This window comes from Aristolochia californica, unplaced genomic scaffold (assembly GCF_029961685.1).
Source record: "Aristolochia californica isolate CCGP_79_NKW_82.1479 unplaced genomic scaffold, dmAriCali1.0.hap1 SCAF_2, whole genome shotgun sequence".
In the NCBI taxonomy this organism is placed as follows: Eukaryota; Viridiplantae; Streptophyta; class Magnoliopsida; order Piperales; family Aristolochiaceae; genus Aristolochia; species Aristolochia californica.
In genome coordinates, this window is record NW_027181881.1 from 49,827,635 (window position 1) to 49,846,870 (window position 19,236).

At 38.5% G+C, this 19,236-nt stretch overlaps 1 protein-coding gene across 2 annotated transcripts; it reads right to left on the reverse strand.

Moving 5' to 3' along the window:
* Positions 1-9,996: 9,996 nt before the first annotated feature.
* Positions 9,997-19,236, reverse strand: LOC137956673 (protein FAR1-RELATED SEQUENCE 6-like). 2 transcript variants are annotated; one of them, XM_068804252.1, is made up of 3 exons: positions 19,165-19,236; positions 10,852-13,048; positions 9,997-10,615 (listed from the first exon to the last, which is right to left on the reverse strand). In XM_068804252.1, the coding sequence occupies exons 2-3, from the start codon at positions 13,024-13,026 to the stop codon at positions 10,340-10,342; spliced, it is 2,451 nt and encodes an 816-aa protein (XP_068660353.1). In that variant the 5' UTR covers positions 13,027-13,048; positions 19,165-19,236; the 3' UTR covers positions 9,997-10,339. The 2 variants fall into 2 exon arrangements, with proteins under 2 accessions (XP_068660353.1, XP_068660354.1); XM_068804253.1 differs by having other exon boundaries at positions 10,852-13,029; positions 19,165-19,228.

The window sequence follows — 19,236 nt, forward strand, 5'->3', positions numbered from 1 at the left end:
GAATGCCTCAATGTCCACAGAAGAAAAAGAGGAAGAAGAAGATGGAGAAGGCCCAGAGGAGAAAAACATGGTGGAAGCCTTGAAATTGAGACGTATCGAGCTGTTATAAGGTGAGTAGTGGTTGGAGTAGGGAGGAAGTGGTAGGGAAGGGGTATATGTAGGGAGAGGGAGAGAAGAAAGGTTGTCTTTGCTTTTTCAAAAAGGGATTGCATTTAGACAGTTCATGTTAACATTTCTTCAGAGAATATTCAAAGCATAACCTGTTATTGATGATGAAATAAGAATCAGACGTGATATCCTGGGCCTCTGCTAGCTTGGCTTGGCTTAGTGTTAGTCACCTTTTAGGCTGTTAATAATAGTAAACGGATAAGGAGATCCTTCGTAGGATTTCTTTAACATTTGATAAACTTTGGCTCAGCTACTGCTGAAGACGTGTGGGACCCTTCTGCCACTACTTAGCTTCAGCTGTCTTGCATACACTCTACTTGAGCCAAATAATCAAACTACACAGGATTGATTCCCAGTGAAAACTATGAATGAAAAGATTAGGGTGCTTTGTTTTGATAAAAACATTTTTTCATTTTGTGTTTGATGTTAGATATTGAAGTGAACTACACCTTTACTTTTACAGTGTCTATATAATTTAGAATAGAGAAAATAAATAAAATCTTATCCGATAACTGAAAGGATTATACTTATCTTTATCATTCAATTTGTGTAGTTTTTCAACAATCACAAGATTTGATAAAAGAACGCTCAAGAAATCCATATTTTATACCTCTTAAAACCAGAGTAAACCAGTATGTGCAAGCATACTTGTAATCTACTAAACTCCTTTTTATGTTCCATTGGAGGGATTTGCTCCCAAGTCGTCAGTTGAGGCTCAAAGCCATTTATCCCAAGGAGAGCCGACCTCGAGATTATGATTGTAAGTGACCCTTTTGAGTCAACTTTAGTATTTTATCAATTTCCCCTCATTTGGACTTCCCACTCAACTTCGCATTTTGGAAGCCCTTTTCGTGTCTTCCCTGGCCCACACCACATTGGACGCGGCTGAGGCTTCCACTTGTAAGACGGCTTTGTCCTCGTCTCGATTCAAGGAAGCTACAAAAATATCTAGCTTGACCAAGTTAGTTTGACTGACCCGGTGGCAGCAACCCGATTCACCAACCTCGAATAAGTCACATCCTGCCGAGTCACCGGTTTTGTATTTTGCTCGCGCGAGTCACCTCGAGAGAAAAGACACAAGCCCCCCCCACTCACTTCGTATCCGAGTCTACGTGTAAGCCACAATCACTCGCGTATCCTAGTTACTCCTGCCTCCCAATTGTCTGCAGGCTGTAGCACCTCCAAATTGATCTTCTTCCGTCTGCTCCAATTGTCTGCAGGCCATAGCACCTCCAAATTGATCTTCTTCCGTCTGCTCCAATTGTCTGCAGGCTGTAGCACCTCCAAATTGATCTTCTTCCGTCTGCTCCAATCTTGCATAGTTTAAATGCTCTTAAATTCTTAATTAATCTGCTCGAAAGCTCAGAAGCATTTAAAAACAACCCAGTAGGATGAAAAAGGGGAAAAGGGTCTCACCTGGGATTGGAAGTTATCTGCTCCCCTGAAAGGAAAAGCTCCGCTCTCCCTTCTGTGTCTTATTAAAATAATACTTGGATTTCGGATCTTCTTAAATGGAATAATGAAGTTAGTGAGGAACTGTTGTTTGTGCCCAATAACCCAGTTCCTGTGCTGTAGATGTTTGGGCAGTCTCCTGTTACGTGTTGATTACAGATCAATTGGGTTATAATACAGATGATTACAGTCTTATAATCAACACTTGTGGCTAAATATCTTTCACCCCTCTTTCCATGATTTGAACCTTATGTGTTCCACTTATATAATCTGAAATCCGAATTTCTATTGGCTCCAATCCACTCAACTGGATCTTCGAGGAATCCTAGGACTAGTGGGAATTTGTTAAAAAAAAGCAATGCTGTTTAATGCTTTACAGTAAGCAAAGCAGTGCTAAGAAAATTTTGAAGCCAGTGGAGATGATTCTTATTTGTGCAGCAAATCTGAAAGCATTTGAAAATGTCCTGAAGCACAGGGTGAAACCCATCTGTTGCCGAAATCTAGAACAAATAGATCCTTCTTATGTGCAAATTGAAGCTAAACAAGAAAACACCTTTACGGCGGAATCTTTCTGGAAATCTTATAGGGAATAGACAGAAAACAACCGGAGATGATTCCATGGTACTAAACGTAGTGGAATGGCTACTGGGCCGATGTGACTGTTATAAAAAATCACATCCCAATAGATATTCGGATGATACTGAAATCAGTGCCAAGATTTAACGAAGTACAAAGTTGGGTTCGGAGATAATGTTTTGGAAAGAGCTCGAGTGTAGCAGGGAACAAGTGTGCAAGAATGGGAGAAGGTGAAAAGCTGAAGAGGGATTAAAGAATGGGAGAAGGTGAAAAGTTGAAAAGGGATTAAAGAATGGGAGAAGGTGGGGGAAAAGAGTAACCAGGAACGTCTGGGTTGGCTGGGATTTGCGAGTTCTTGACAGCTAGAGGTATAGAGTTGGTGAACAGTTTGAATATTTGACAGCCAAATATCTTGTGAAGGAGAAAAGTGAAACACGGACATAAAGTTAAGTTTGATCTGAGGCCAAACTGAGATCTTTGTCACTCAAGACACTTCTTAAACTGGAAGATATTTTTGTTAGAGGAAAACGCTTCAAAGTGGAAACTTGATACTCGACGCTTTTAAAGACTATTTGATCGAAAGATGTCAAAAACCTGTAATTCGATACAGACATGAATTCTTTTATGGATGGTTCCGTGACCGCGTATTAGAAACCAGACTGAACTTTTAAAACTTACGGTCTGTTTGATCGAATCAAACCTGAGATGAAACCGGATTAAGACTAACATATAACCTGGACCTCAACGACTATAACCAAGTCTCAGCGAGTCATCTCAGACCGATTCTCCACCTCAAACCAAACCATTTGATTTATCTGATTTTATGGTAGGTCAGATGATCCTTGTACTTGTTCACACAAGGTTTTTCTAATAAAGGCCGTCAAAGTTGAATCAATTACTAAACAAAGATGACAGGTAAAAAGTAGGGGTGGGCATATATATTCTCGACGTGACTCACCGATATAACCGTGATATGCATTACATCCTTTTTTTTTAGTGAGCCTGAGACAGACAGGAAGAAGCCATTTAAAAAATGAAAAAATAATAGTGGAAAAGCAATCAAACAGTATAAGTTAATAAATGATGAACCATTTGTAAATATCATGAGCTATAAGAGGTATAAGACAATTAAGTAGAATATAACATTGCAGAATCCTGAATTTTCTTTTAAGCCTGCACTGTAACATCATAGAAAATTCCTAATCTTTTAAACATAGTGCTACAAGGGGCTGAAGTGCCTTAATTTTCAAAAGAATCTTACTTCTCAATCCATGCTACCATCCATAGCAGCTTTAGGTCAGTGATGCATGCAATTGTTAAGACCAGGTGTCATGTTAAATAAACCAGTTAAAAGTCAAAAAACATGGAGGTCTTCCTGGATGATGGTCACCAGAGCATGTGATTTGGTGAAAGATTGAGGGGACAGATCAATAGCTGTGTGTCGTCAACAAAGTTCTCAGTTCTGGTGAACGGTGGTGCTAATGGCTACTTCAATGCTTCTCAGGGTCTCAGGAGGGAGACCCAATTTCCCTTATCTTCTTTAACCTTGTTGCTGAGGCCATCAATCATCTTGCTTGCCAGACCTCTCAAAATGGCTGGCTGTCTAGCCCTGAATGAAGGACAGTGCTTGACACCCACTCCTCCAGTTTGCTGACGACACCATATGTTTTTGCGATAGCATCCTCAATGTTAAGGATCTGCTCTCAATCTATGAACTCCTTTCTGGTCCCAGAATCAATTGGGAAAAATCTACACTGGTAGGTGTAAATACCCCTCCAGAGTTGGCTTGAAGGATAGCTAGGCTGCAGTGTAGGTTACTTGCCCTCATGGGCATGCCTTTGTTCTTAGGACGCCAATCCCTATCCCTCTGAGATCCAAGTTTGAGCTATCTTAGCAGCAGATTTTCAGCTTGGAAAGGTAAATTCCTAACCTTGGCTGTTCAGCATACTCTCATTGAGTCGACCCTTGCTGCATCCCAAATTTCTGTCTCTCCCTTCTAACTGCCCTGTCAGTAGTCTGCAAAAAATTGAAGCTATTGGAAGAAAGTTTTGTGGTGCCATGCAGAAGACAGATTCAAATTCCACTTGATTAATTGGAACGAAGTCTGCATGTCTAAAAGAGAGTGGGGTCTGGGAATAAGATGAGTAAAAGCTCTAAATGAAGTCTTCCTAATGAAATGGTTATGGAGGTTCAGAAATGAGAATACCAATTTATGGTAGCAACTTATATATGCTGAGTAGAGTACTCCGCAGAATTATCTTCATCTTCCCTCAGCCTCAAGGTCTGGAAATTGCTCCTCCCTTTGGAAGACAATCAGCTCCTCTATTGATCAATTCAATAAGTTCTCTAGACATGAAATAAGATCAAGCAACAGATCATATTTCTGGAAGGATGACTCGCCTGGCGATCAGGCTTTGGCCAATGAGTTCCCCTAGCTTTTAGACTGGTGCTGTAGCCCTCTAAATCGATTAAGCAGCTCTATAACCATATTGATGGTGGCAATTAGAACTTGATATTAAGAGGGACCTTGCTTGACCATGAGCTTGCTGTTATGTGTAAACTCCTCAGCAAGCTTGATAAGACGTATATCAGACTTGAGGGAGAGGACCGATTAATCTGGACAGCAGAATCCTCTAGCATCTCCTCTGTTTCTTCTTGCTTGCTATAAATTGATTGTTGAAGAGCCCATGGGCATCTCTGGTCACCCAACAGCAACCTGGAAACTCATTGCTCCTCCCCCCACCCCATCCCAAAGTGAAAATCTTCTTTTGGTGGTACTCAAGTAATGACTCTTAACCTGTGATCAGCTCCAGTGAAGGGGTGCCAACCCATCCAATACCAATTGCAAATGCAATTCTGAGCCAGAGTCCATTGACCACTCCTTGCTTCATTGTCCCTTTGCCCATGAAATTTAGAATCACTTCTTTAGAAGGTTTGAGCTTTCTCTATGCATCCCAGACTCCCCAATTGACTTTATCATGGGTAACTTTCATATGCAGATGCCCAAATGGCGCCTTCTCCTATGGCAGATGACCACTGTACATGATTTCAATAAGATGCTGACGGCTATTATTTGAGAGAATTGGGGATTCTTGCTGCTTTTCCCCCAAGCTTGAAAGTTTGACAAGCTAGTCCCCTCCCCCATGTGGCTTCTTGAAGATTAACTTTGGCGGGAGCTCTTTTTGAGAACCCAGGGCCCCTCGAGCTATGGTCGAGCTGTTAGGGACCACTTGGGTCTCACCCTTCTCACTTAATATGGACTGTTGGGGATCTCGAACTCTACCTCAGTTGAGGTCCATGGTCTCTTCCATGGGCTGAGAATCAATAAGCAGCATTTTAGCTCTCCGCTAATTGTTGAAGGAGACTCGTAGACTGTCATCTCTTGGGGCATGGGTACGGTAAGTTCGCATGGAGACATGACAGATTGAGTGGTCCCATATTCCCCCTGAGACTAATTCTAAGGCGGATCATTTTACTAAATTGGAGCATTCCCAGCAAGATTTAGCTGTAGTCTTCAACCCCCCAAATTTGGGCTTCCTTTCCCTTGCTTGTTGTTTTGCCCTTTTTGGGTTTTTTTTTTTTTTGCCTTTTTCAAAAGAAAAAAAAAAGACTTTTGGTGCATGCCTGTAATACCATGTCCGACACATTCTTGTGAAAACCAGAAAGCTCCAGGAGATCAGCGGACATTTCTCCAAAATGTTTTGGAGCAGCTTTTGAGAATCATAACCACACCTCATCATTTGTCTACATAAAGCTATCAAGTTAACGGTAGCTTCTACATGTGGCTATGATTTCATCAAGATTACAAAAGTTTCTCATGAACAACAGGTATTGATATGACCATTTGGTGATCTTCTAGATCAAGGCACACTCAATTCATAGGAATAGCTTAACTAGTATGCTAATAAGATGTTTCTGATCCCTGATCCCAAAGAATGATGGAAGAGAAGTTTTCTTCTTAAAAAAAAACAAAAATGACAGCAGAAGTTCAGTCTCATGAATGTGACAGACAAAGAAAATCAAAATGTTGTAGTGATTGTGCCACTGCATACCATTGTTCTGGTCTAAGAAGCTCCGACTCTTTTCAAGATTGTATTGGATACTGAGGAAGCCATTAAATTTGAGATAAGTGAGAAGAAGAATAGAAGGAGAAGAAGAAGAAGAAAAAAAAAAACCAAGGTTGAAGAGAGAGAACAAGTCGGGGGAAAATCTCAAAAACCATTTCATTGATCTTTCAAAGTATTACAATCCTATCAAATGACGAAAATGAACCTAATCAAATAAAATAAATAATTCCAAAAAACAATCTAAAATATGAATAATAAAGCTACAAAATGTCTTCCAATCAATCCTAAGTGAATCACTACCCAACCACAATGTGGTGGGTTCCCCTGTGCCCCAATGCTTCTTGGAATACACTCGTGTGATCAAAGCTCACCATATTTCAGTTACACTCAAACTATGGCATGGAATCATCAGTCTGATTGTTGAACTTCAGTCACTTGGAGTAATGCTGCATTGCAAATGCGAAGTTCACCAAAGCCATAAGCAAACGGTTTCATTTTGAAATTTGGGTAACTAGAGAATTTGGTGCATCCGAAGCTTCTTTGTTTGCTCTGTCATACAGTCATACCATTTCAAATATGTGGGCATCACAATCCTGTCTTTGCTATTAAATTTAGAGTAACTACACTGACTAAACCACATGAAATTAAGTAAATCCCTGCTAGCTACAGAGATGCCCATTCTACTTTGAGAGCAACAGGCACTGAACGCTTCAGAGATATTGTAACTAGATTGATAGACCTACTCTTACAAAGACTAACACAAGATGATAATAGAACAGAATAAAGTGGCCATTGCAGCCCTCTTATCTAAATTCAGAGCAGATATACTTGCTTTGGATAGTAAAGAGATTTAGAATAAATCAACCCAGTTTAGGGTGTTTAAAAGTCACGCACAAAGAGGGGGAATAAATCAGTTTATAAAACAAGTTAAGAGAAACTGCAGATGACATTTGATTGCCACATTAGATGAACTAATCAGTTCAGAGAACATCCCAACACAGTTAGCTTCTAACACTATTGTGAAGGAAGACAACCCAATCAATGATACAGTTCTAATTACATTACCCCGGGGCTTTGAGGTATCCTGCTTTGAAAGTTCAGACAGAACAGAAAATACGGGAACAGAATCAGAAACGAGCAAGTTTAGAAAACCACTGTTGCAAGACACTTTAAAATTTAGGAAAATTTTCTTGCTACACAAACAGTCCCTAAGTCCGGCTATAATATAGGAATTAGAAACGAGCGAGTTTAGAAAAAAATTTAGTGTTCTTGCAAATTCTATGCAACGTTTTTTTGTTTAAGCAGCAAAGAAGGAATCATCGTAGTAGTTCAACAGTGAATCGTCCATCATGGCAGCAAAAACAGAAGGGAAGGCCATGGCTATTGACCTCAGTAGCACCTACAGCTGTGTGGAAGTTTGGCAGAACGACCGTGTGGAGGTCATCCTCAATGACCAGGGTAACCTGACTACACCTCCGTCGGTTGCCTTGGGCGATACACAGCAGCAAATCGGTGACGAGGCCAAGAACCAGGTCGAGATGAACCCCACCATCCATCCAAGCATTTCATCGGCCAGCGGTTCTCTCACCCTTGTGTGACTATGTCCAATCCGTTACCACTCTGCAAAGTGGTTGCTGGACCCCTTAATGGAAGCTTCCCCTATCCCACAATTGACCTATGGAGTTGGATAAGTTCTCGACGCAGTCATTCATGGCCTCAATGACAGCGTCATCTATGGAGTTGGATAAATTCTTTGCATTTATCTAAAAAATAAATTTATTAGTTTAAACAACTGAACACCCAAAAGGGAAAACTTTTAACTTACAACATCAAATAATTGGCTTATTCTCTCAAAGTTGGTCTTTGCTTCAATCCCGACTTTACCTTTGGTTAAAAATCAGAAGCATGCACAGTTGATGGGTGCATCCATCAATGGAAACATCTTAATCAGTCACTTTGTAAAGAAAAGTACAATTAAAACAAAAGAAAAATTCATCTTTGAAAACAACTGAAATGCTGATGAATCCATTGTGAAAGAACCAAACGGTAGCATCGGAATGGTCAGCTCCAAGCAAAATAGAGAGAGAATGGCACTTGGAGTGGCGGTGTACCATACCAGCCTGATGCAGGACAATTTCCAAGACTAATTTTCTGCACCAAGAACAACCGATGCCAGGAAAAGCTCAATGGATGTAATACTTCAGAAGAGAAGATAGTCTAGCAAGCATCTCAGAAGCAACAAAATTGCCATATTCAATATGAGATGACGAATAACATTATCAATCCAGATGAACAGCGTTAAATAAACATATCCCAAATTCAATTCAAGCTTAAGCTTACCAGAATGCTTCAGATTCTCACAGCCAGGTTACTGAGCTCACAACATAGGAAATCAGGAACTTCTTGTGCATATCCCCGACAAAAACAAAGTAAACCAGCAAAAAGAATCAGAATGAAAGAAGTAACAACTGTACTGTACAGATAGCTCATTGAGTAAAGACAAGATACAGCTGTTTTTTTGGACAAATCCTAGGATCTTCAGCATCCGAAGTGAAGAAAATCTAGGCACATGATCATCCAAAGAAAGGGATAAGGAGGCACTTCTTCACTTAGTAAACTGCACCTTTCTATGTCCAAACATGTGTTTATAATCTTGATGGAACAGTCAGAGCAGTGACAATATTAGCATGAACCAATGATACACCACATTAAGAAGAAACTGCAGGGTTTCAGGGATCACATTTTTGTAAAAGCAAGTATTTAGACGATCATTTTGCAAGAACATTTGACAGACACTTTGTCACTAATAATTAAACCTCAAAAACACATGTCAAGATGAGGTTGTCATTAAAGATGAGCATGTACCAGTGGCTCAGACATATAAAAATTACAAAGTTCTAATTATTCACTTTCACACTTGGAATTGACACAATAATATGATGCCAGAGTCTAGACCAAAAAAAAAAACTTCAAAAATAAAAATAAAAACTGCTCAAGTGATGGTTCTTCCCTTCATTCTCAGAGTACTGGTAAGAAGTTCTGACCCAACGAACTTGGTAGACATGAAAAATAATAGAAAACAAATTAATTAGCAGAATAAATGGTTCATACTATCTTCTCAAGCATGATAGATTTGAAAAATCACATGCTTCCAAAATTGAATTGGATATAAAATACACCTTCAAATTGAGACGAATAACTCTTAGCACTTGTATCTGCACTGACCGGGAATGTACATTGAAAGTCACCCATTAATTATTGAACTTTGAATATAGAAGGGGGAAGAAGAGAGCAGATAGGAAAAACCAAAAACTCCAATTATTGAAACTTCATTTTCTTGTAGCTCCTTCTACTTTTCATGAAAGTGATTTTTTTCGTTTTTTTTAACGTATGTCATAAGCAAATTTGTACAAGACAAATCAAGTTGCATTGTTCAGGTCATATCATTGCATACTGAACTAAGAAATTACACTGACCGTCTGAGACATGGTATCTGTTTTGCAAAATCTGATTCATCATGTTTCACCATAAGATAGCATATATCTGAAACCAATCATTCTGATTCATCCAAACCTGACATGAACCACTCTTATAAACCAAAACAGAGATTCTTAGTCGTATCTCATATCTATGATTATTTCTTTCACTTGTGCTACAAATTACACCAAAAGCAAGTTAAAAACCTTATCCAACAAACAAAGACCAACTATTATGGTTTTATCAAAAACCATCAGCAAAATTATTTTATACAATTCTCTTAAAGGGTTCAAATCACTATACAAAAATTTCACTTCTCACTAGTGTACAAAGAATTGCCTACAATAAGTACAAACACAGTTTCCCCATAGAAGAATAAAAATACTCACAGCCCCACTTCAGTTGGAAGTTCAAAGTCAATGACAAGTAATTCTGTAAGCTTTTGTCTAAACTCGGCATATTAAGAATCATGTACACCTAGCCATAGAACTTCAATAAATAATAGAGATTTCCATTTCAGGTTCGGTTGAAGTATAGCAAGTAGATAGCAAAAGTATCACCAGTATAAAGGCAACTGTCAACATGCTTGCTTTGACATATCAATTAGCAACTTGTCTACCAACTGTTATGTCGATATGGTCTTCCATTGTGACCTCCAAGCCATAGTGTGGAGAAGTTGATATCTCTAGAGACACATCACTTGGATTATAACCATCCAATATTTTCTGAGAAGTTTGGTTTCCATTCAATGACTCAGTTGGGCTATTTGCCAGCTGAATGCTTTCTGACTCAAAATGTGTACCAAAGTCTGATGTATTGGGGACAAAAGGTGATACATGATTTTCATCATCAACATTTGGTTCTCCTTGAGTAACCTGTAAGTGGCAAGTAACCAAAACATGTTCAAAACTTCTGTTTAATGGCAAAGAAAAGGCAGTTTAAAATGTATTGTGCTATACAGTTACCCTAATGTGGATTGGGCTTTGGCTCAATGACCACATCAGGGCAATCCTTAACGTAAGCTCTTGGGAACAAGCTTCACATAGGTTTGGGGTAAAATTTCTAACCTATGTCCAAAAAAATAGTAACAAATAAATAAATAAATGAATACCATTTGCTTTCTGTCATTTCCAACATTTTCATCTTCTACAGTGGACTGCTTTCTTTTAGTAGCCAATCGACTTCTTTTCCTTTCATATCGAGGAACAAGCACTTTTCTCACAAGAAACTCATCATGTGAACTTCCCATTACCTTGTCTCCATTTTCAACAGATTGAGCTAGTGAAGGATCAAGATTTGACAGTGTAGTTTGACACATAGAAGGATCCTTAAGAACTTTCTCTTTTAATGCACTTAATTCATTAAGTACAACTTTATATACTACTTTTGAGGTTGCCCCAATCTCTGCAAGTTCAATACAGTGTCCATATAAATTCTTATAGCGCTCCATTTCATTATCAAGAATCACATCCAATGAAGAAGAAAATAGAGCATGCTTGCGCTTTAAGTCCTTTCTCCAACGAGGAAGAATGTACTGAGGAGGAATACAATCCACCTCTTGGAAATTTAAGACAGATAATGCATGCCTACACAAAATCCCTCTAAATTCAAAAGAACGGCAAATGCATACAACCCCCATTTCATTTGCATTATACAATACCTCATATTTCAAGTGCTCCATTTTCGTACCCTCTTTCACCATTCGACGTTCTTTGACTTCAAAAGCAGCGACTGCATCATCTACCCTAACAAGTGAAGGAGTGCAGTACATTAAGGCCTTCACCTCATCCTGAAATTGTTTGAACATGTTATTGGTGTACCATTCACTTAATTGTCTTTCCATATGAAATGATGATATCAATGGTGGGCTTATGTGGAATGAACAATAATCTGCTTCAGCTTCTTTTTCATATGCATTTTGCAAAGCGAGGTCATAGACCTCCATAAATTGTTTTAGAGATGTCTTTGCATGTGCATATCCATCAAAAAAACCTTTAACACTCTCAAACTGTTGTACGGGAGAAATTCCTGCCCAAAATTTGTCCTTCACATAAACTGGCACCCAATGATGTCGATTTTCATATAGTGAGAGAAGCCATTCATTGTTATGAAGATTATATTGTTCAACCATATTTTTCCAATCACTCTCAAACTCTTCAACTGTTAAACACCCATATATTGCTTTCTTCATCGCCTTTTTAATTTCTTTATATTCTCCAACTGCTTTGAACTTATCTGGGATTTTCTTCATTATGTGCCACAAGCATAGACGATGTTGAGCCTGTGGAAACACTTGTGTGACTGCATCCAGCAAAGCTTTAGAATTGTCAGTAATTATACCCAGAGGAGGCCATCCTGACATACACTCTAGTAAACATTTAAACAGCCACATATAGTTTTCAGTGCTTCCACCTGAAAGAAATCCACAACCCAACAACACTGATTGGCCATGATGATTCACTCCAATAAAAGAAGTTAAAGGTATATCATATCCGTTTGTCAAGTATGTTGTATCAAATGAAATAACGTCACCAAAATACTGATATGCTACCCTAGACCTAGCATCAGACCAAAACACATTCCTCAAATGACCACTCTCATCAATATCCACCACATGAAAAAAATTGGGATTCTTCTTTTGAGCTTTACTGAAATATTGAAGAATAGCTTCAGCATCACCTACCCCAAGTCTTAACCGCTTTGCTTTATCTGCATCATCCTTACATTTCTTTGACCTACATGGTAAGTTTTGGAGTCCCCTTCTCTGCCTAGTTAAGTAACTAGATGACTTCCTTGGTCTTATACCCTCTTGATTATTATTTTCCATTTGTTTTTTAGCATGAGGATCTAATACTCTGGTACATTTAAAGCACCTTGACTTTGAGGGGCTCATTTCATGAGAGTGTTCAAGAATAACGCGTGTCAATTTGAATGTTCCATCTTCTTGCACCCTTGCTACAATTCTAGCTGGACAATTTTCTCTTGTAAGTGGTCTACATCTTTGAGGGTGTTCAGGTTTTCTTCTTGGTTTGCCTTCTTTGACACATGCAATAGTAAATGTCTCATACTTCCCATCATCCCCAAGCATTGAACTTCTCTTGAAAACTCCAAAACCGATGATCATAGCATATTCCTTATAGAATGACAAGACTTCTTCATATGTTTGAAACACCATCCCAACTTTTGGTGTTTTATCATCTATTGCATCATGGTGAATTGATTCATCTTCCAGATTTACCTCTAAAACTTCATCTACTGGCACTTCTGCAAGTGTCTCATCAGCCATCTCCTACAAAAGAGAAACCAAGCTGGACTACACTTTAGTGAAAATTTTCATAACGTAGGAAACACAACAACAACAATAAATCCATAAAATGTAGAGAATACAGCTACACAAATAAATCTGAACAGATGTTCTAATATTCTAAATACAAATAAAACTATGCCATGACTGAACAACAATAGCTTTTTGGTGAAAAGCATTCCATTCAATAACAAAATGAATTACGTATACCTGGACAGTTTGCAGAACCCAATAAACTCTAAGACCAATTATTATGAACTATGCAAGAAACAGAAAAAACAGACAAAAACACTGGTACATGCTGCCTTTTATTTTTCGTTTAAGCTACACAGTAAGAGGACAAGATGTCAAACTGATTCTTTTAGTCTAATCATCTAAATTCTACAATAACTATCAACAGACACTTTTTTTAAGAAATGAAAAGGATTTTACTAAAGAAAAGGCGAAATATCAACAACAGACAATTTGCTTACTTCCTTGACTTCATTATTTCCACAGGCTTGTCCCAACCATGTTTTATGAATCAAGGATTAATATTAAAAAATGTGACAAATAATTGATTAGTTTCTTTAAGAGTATCCAATCAAAATAAGAACAATATGACGCTGAAATTTAGATGTCTGATATAAATAAAGCAATTCTAGTTTACTCTTAGTTTTCTCTTTTATGCAATAACTTGTTATACTTGAGGTGTTTGTCACAAAACAAACAGACTATTTTTTCCCCCAAATTTGTTGTTTTACATGCAGAACTTAGGAGACCTAGGCCTTCTCAAATTATCTTTCTTCTCTTTATCTTCAACTCTAATTAACCAAACTTCCCTCAAATATCCAAAATTATATTGCAATTAATTAGTTCAGAATCAATTTGCATCAATTGGTATCAGAGCAATCGTATACATGGACTATGGATAAGTACATGGGCAGAGATGTGGAAAGACGACGAGTCTAAAGGAAGAAAAAGAGGAGATCACCACTTCCGGTCACCAAGAGAAGGGTCAGACTTTAAGGAACAAAGAAACCGGGAGTGTCAATTGCATGACGAAAACCCGAGCTGCCAATTTGACTGACCAATTGTGAAACCCTAGATGTAAACTTTTCAACAAATGACTGTAGTCTACGTCTGTGTGGATTGCATAATTCTAAAGTGAGTTTTAGTTCTTGGTTTAATTGCTGCATACAAGGTATTCGACGAAAGGTATAACATATGCTTACAACACCCGCCAAGCACCTTTGGAGTCCCTTATGGACTGTTGCAACAGTTCTGATGAAAAATAGGAGAGTTAGCACAGATGATTGAAACAAAATTCAGTGCTTTGCAAGAACCCATTAAAGATGGATTGGCACATAGAGACAAGGAGCCGAGGGGCTCTTTATCAATAGGAACTTCCGAAGGTTTGGCTAGAGGCAGTGTCAGTACACAAAGGTCATGTGATTGGATTGCCTGAAATATGTGGACTATGAGGAACCAGCAGCTTGGATCAAGAAGCTGGAGCAATTTTCAAGTACCATGAGACTTGAGGGTCCAGAAAGTAAGTTTGGCCAGGGAAGGGGAGGCACTGCAGTGATACTATAGCCACAAAGAGGAAACCACTTGGACTGAATTTATTACCACTTTTTGTTAATGGTTTGGCCCAGAGGAATATGAGAACTTACATGGTGTCCTCCCAAAGTTGAAGCAGATCACCATAGTCCTCATCAATCAAGCTTAATTCAAAAGATTATCAAATCGAGTGCATGACTGACCGCATGAAGCAAAGGTTGGCTGCTTTATTAGTGGCATCTGAAGGGACATTGCAGCCGAGGTGAGTCCCTACAATCCAAAGACTTTGGTTGACGCTATGAGCTTGGCGAATGTACAGGAGGAAAATTTTAACATTTTAAAGAATCAAGGTTTTCAGCCAAAGAGGAGCAGCAATGGTATGACAATTAAGAGTTTGGGATTCACACCTAAACCATCCGAACCAGTAAAGAGTAACAACTCTGGTGCCACCACAAACAGGGCTGCAAGTAATTTGGGAGTCAAGCCATTTCAAAATTTTATACAAGAGGAGATGGACAGTAGGTGGGCTCGAGGGCTCTGCTTTAATTATGATGAGAAGTTTCACTAGGGCACACGTATGAATGCTATCAGTTGTATCTCAACGAAGAACCCACAAATCAGGACACTACTGAAGAAGAGAATGTAGAGAAGGAAATGCAAGAAGAATTTTCTTAAGTATCCATTCATGCACTTGCGGAATTACAACCCTCACACTGTGAAACTGATGAGTATGATTAAAGTTAAGGAGCTGGTGGTTCTCTTTAACAGTGGGAGCACCCACAGCTTTATGTGTGCAAAGGTGGTCAAGAGATAAAATTTGCCATGGACGAGTATCACTTCTTTTCGTGTAATGGTGGGCAATGGGCAATCTGTTTTTTTGTCAGCCTTGTGTAAGATGGCCAAATTGATGAGGCAAGGGACACAGATAGTTACAGATTTCTATATCTTACCAGTCAAGGGGACTGACTTGGTACTGGGCTTGCAGGTTTTTAACACTGGGGACAGTCAAGTGGAATTTCACTGAACCATTCTTTGAGTTTGATCGAGATGTAAAAGTAGTGCGTGTGTTGGAACTTAGTTGATAGACCAAGCAGAGGATCTGACATTGCTCTCGGGGCAATGCCTACAACAACTTTGCAGATGTCACTTATCTTTATTTGGATGGCATTTCTACTTCACCTACCCTGGTATGTACACCTCCTAATGCTCTCACACCAGTATTAACATATTTTCATGAACTATTTCAAGAACCTAAGGGTCTTCCTCCAATACATGAGCATGACCACAACACACCCATTGTTTCAGGTGTCCTCCCGGCTAATGTGCGCCAATACCATTACCCACATAAAAATTGAGAGGTTAGTTAAAGAAATGTTGAACATTGATGTCATAAAACCGAGCTGCACTTTATATTCTTCCCCAGTCTTGCTAGTGAAAAAAAAAGATGGGACTGGAGATTCTGTGTTGATAACAAAATATTAAATATCATCACAGTCAAGAACAAATTTCCCATTTCTGTCATAGAAGACTTGTTGGACGAGCTGCGTGGTGCTGTTGTCTTTACTAAGCTTGAATTCAAATCGGGGTACCATCAAATCTGCATGGTTCCCTTAAATATTGAGAAAATGGCCTTCCGAACCCATGAAAGCCACTATGAGTTCCTTGTTATGTCAATTTGGCTGGCAAACACTCTTCCCACCTTCCAAGCCCTCATGAACCCTATTTTTCAGCCGCTTCTAAGAAAATTCATGTTGGTATTTTTTTATGATAACCTTATTTATAGTCATAATATGCAAGAATATGTTGATCATTTGTGTCAAAATTTGCAAATTTATGGCACTTTTTGTCAAGAAATCAAAAAGTACCTTTGGCACCACCTTTGTGGCCTACTTGGGACATGTTATTTCTCTAACAGGGGTGCCCACCGATCCTCAAAAACTCAAAGCAATCTCCTCATAGCTTATTCCTACCAAAATCAAACAGTTCTATGGATTTCAAGGTCTTACAGGTTATTACAGGAGATTCATTACGCATTATGGTATTATTGCGTGCCCATTGACAAAACTGTTGAAATAAAGGAGTTTCACGGCATCTAAAGCTTTTCAAGATCTTAAATCCGCCCTATTGAAAATCCGGGTACTATCTTTACCCGACTTCTCTAAAATATTTATGGTTGAATGTGCTGCCTCGGGCATCGAGGTTGGTGTTGTTTGGAGTCAAGCGGGACATCCAATATCATACTTTAGTAAGGCTTTGAAGTGACCAATGGTGTAATTTTTGACATATGAGCAAGAATTGTTGGCAGTGGTCTTAGCTATGCAACATTGGCTCTCTCATTTACTCAGCCAACATCTTAAAATTATGACTGATTATACATCTCTTAGCTACTTGTGAGATCAGCATATTGTGTCCTTACAGCAACAGTGGTGGTTAGTAAACTAATGGGTAACGATTATGAAGCAGCAAATCAGCGTGGGACAGATAATAGTGCAGCATATGCCTTATCAAGGATAGCAACGATTGATTTTATGACATTGGTACTTGAGGTGCATTTGGGGTTACTGGATCAGATTAGAGTTGCACATGATTCCAACTGGACATCCTTTCTCTCATCCAAAAGGCACGCCAGAATCCTGAGCTTAATCCTCTTTGTACATGGCAGCGAGATCTTTTTCTTAGAAAACGCGCTCATATGGTCCCATGGATGCTTTTGTACGGAATTCAATTTTTCATGAATCTCATGATTCTATAATAGCAGGACATGGAGGGGAACTAAAACAACCTATAAAAGAACAAAAAGTCTTCTTTCGGCCAGGAATGATGAAGGACAACAAAAAATATGTCGCCAGTTGTCAACAGGTTAAGAGTGAGAATGTCTGTCTAGCCAGATTATTACGACCCTTACCAATTCCAGAACAAGCATGGGAATATATTGATGGACTTTCAAAATCATCCTCCATCCGCAGGTTATTCTATTATTCTAGTAATTGTCCAAGCATAGCCCATTTCCTTATACAGCTCAAGGTGTAGCTGAGCTATTCTTGAAGGAAATTATTCGCCTCCACAGGTTACCTCACACAGTAATCAGCCAGCAATTGCATGGATTTCAGATCACTAACTTGATCTACTTAAACACTTGACCAACATTCAACAAATTCCCTTTTCTAATAGCTCCAATTGGATAGCAGAATAGATGATCTTGCAAGGTATAAGTCTGTTCTGTACATCACTATCATTTACAATCATCACGGCCTTTTGCTCTATCATGTGCTAGCACCAAAAAAAGGAGGAGAAGACTAACCATAGAAATTGGAAAACTTTAGTCTTTTTTAATTAATGAGAGAAACTTAAATAGTTATACACTAGATTAGCAGAAAATACTTCCAAAACCATAATACAGAAAGTGAAGGTCATCGCTTACCACCCAAAATGAGCATAAGAGAAGAAATGGGGATTTTTTTAAAATTAAATTAGAAATAAAAAGTGTAAATACATTTAACTAGGTAGTAAATTTATAGCATAAAGTGCATGGACACAATGAAATTGTCACATGTAAGTTAATGATTTGCAGTATCACTTCATTAATCACAACGAATCCCTATATAAACACCAGTATAGAAACATTGTCAGCTAAAGGGATCTGTATTTCACTTACAGCTGTTTTGTTTTCAAACGCTGTCACACTTATCTCTAATTTTTACTAGCCCCCATCAGTCACCCTAGATGCTTTTTTTTTTTTTTTTTAAATGATCACCCTTGATGCTTTCAAAATTATTACAGTGCCTCTACTAAGCCATATCATATTATGAACAAGAAAACCATCTACTAGCCCCCATCAGTCACCCTTGATGCTTTTAAAATTATTACAGAGCCTCTATCTAAGCCACATCATATTATGAACAAGAAACTCTTGACTAGAAATGCCCATCAGGCATGATACAACAAAAGCTGAAAACGAGTGAACATTCCTTTGATAACAAGACTCATAGCTCTCACCTGTCGACCACACTCAACAGAAAGAAACCAGTAGATTGTTGCAGTTTTCTATTCCAAGTTTTTATGAAGCAAAACAGTCGACTATCAACTTAAAGAAGCATAAAAAAATACTGATATATAATGATTAACTAAGAAACAGATAAATAGATTAATTAAGAAATAATACTGATATGTATAGACATATGAAGTATAAACCAATAAATAAATATACACATATATATCAAATAAAAATATCAACAGCCACAATTACTCAACAGTACGAAAATAAACTCGACACTGATAGATTCAAGACCTCTCGAATTCAACATGGTAAACATAAGTTCGCTCGTTTCTATTCACTACTGAAAACCCTAACTTATTTCTAAAAACCCAACCGTTGAACGATGTAAAGCAGATCAAGACTTTGCATTCTCGAATATTCCCAATCCAAACAAGTGGCGCTGCAGAATAGAAAATGAACACTCTTTCTGCACATAAGGTAGCATGACCGCCTTCCGCATTGGACAAAAGGACAGAGACACTAGCAGATACAATTCCAAACAGAGATATGGAGACAACAGAAAGGGGTCCAAGTGTGTTTACCTCCAATTTTTGAAGAGTTAACGAGTCCAGTACATTCGGAGAGGGTAAAGATATTGAGAGAGCGCAGAAAAC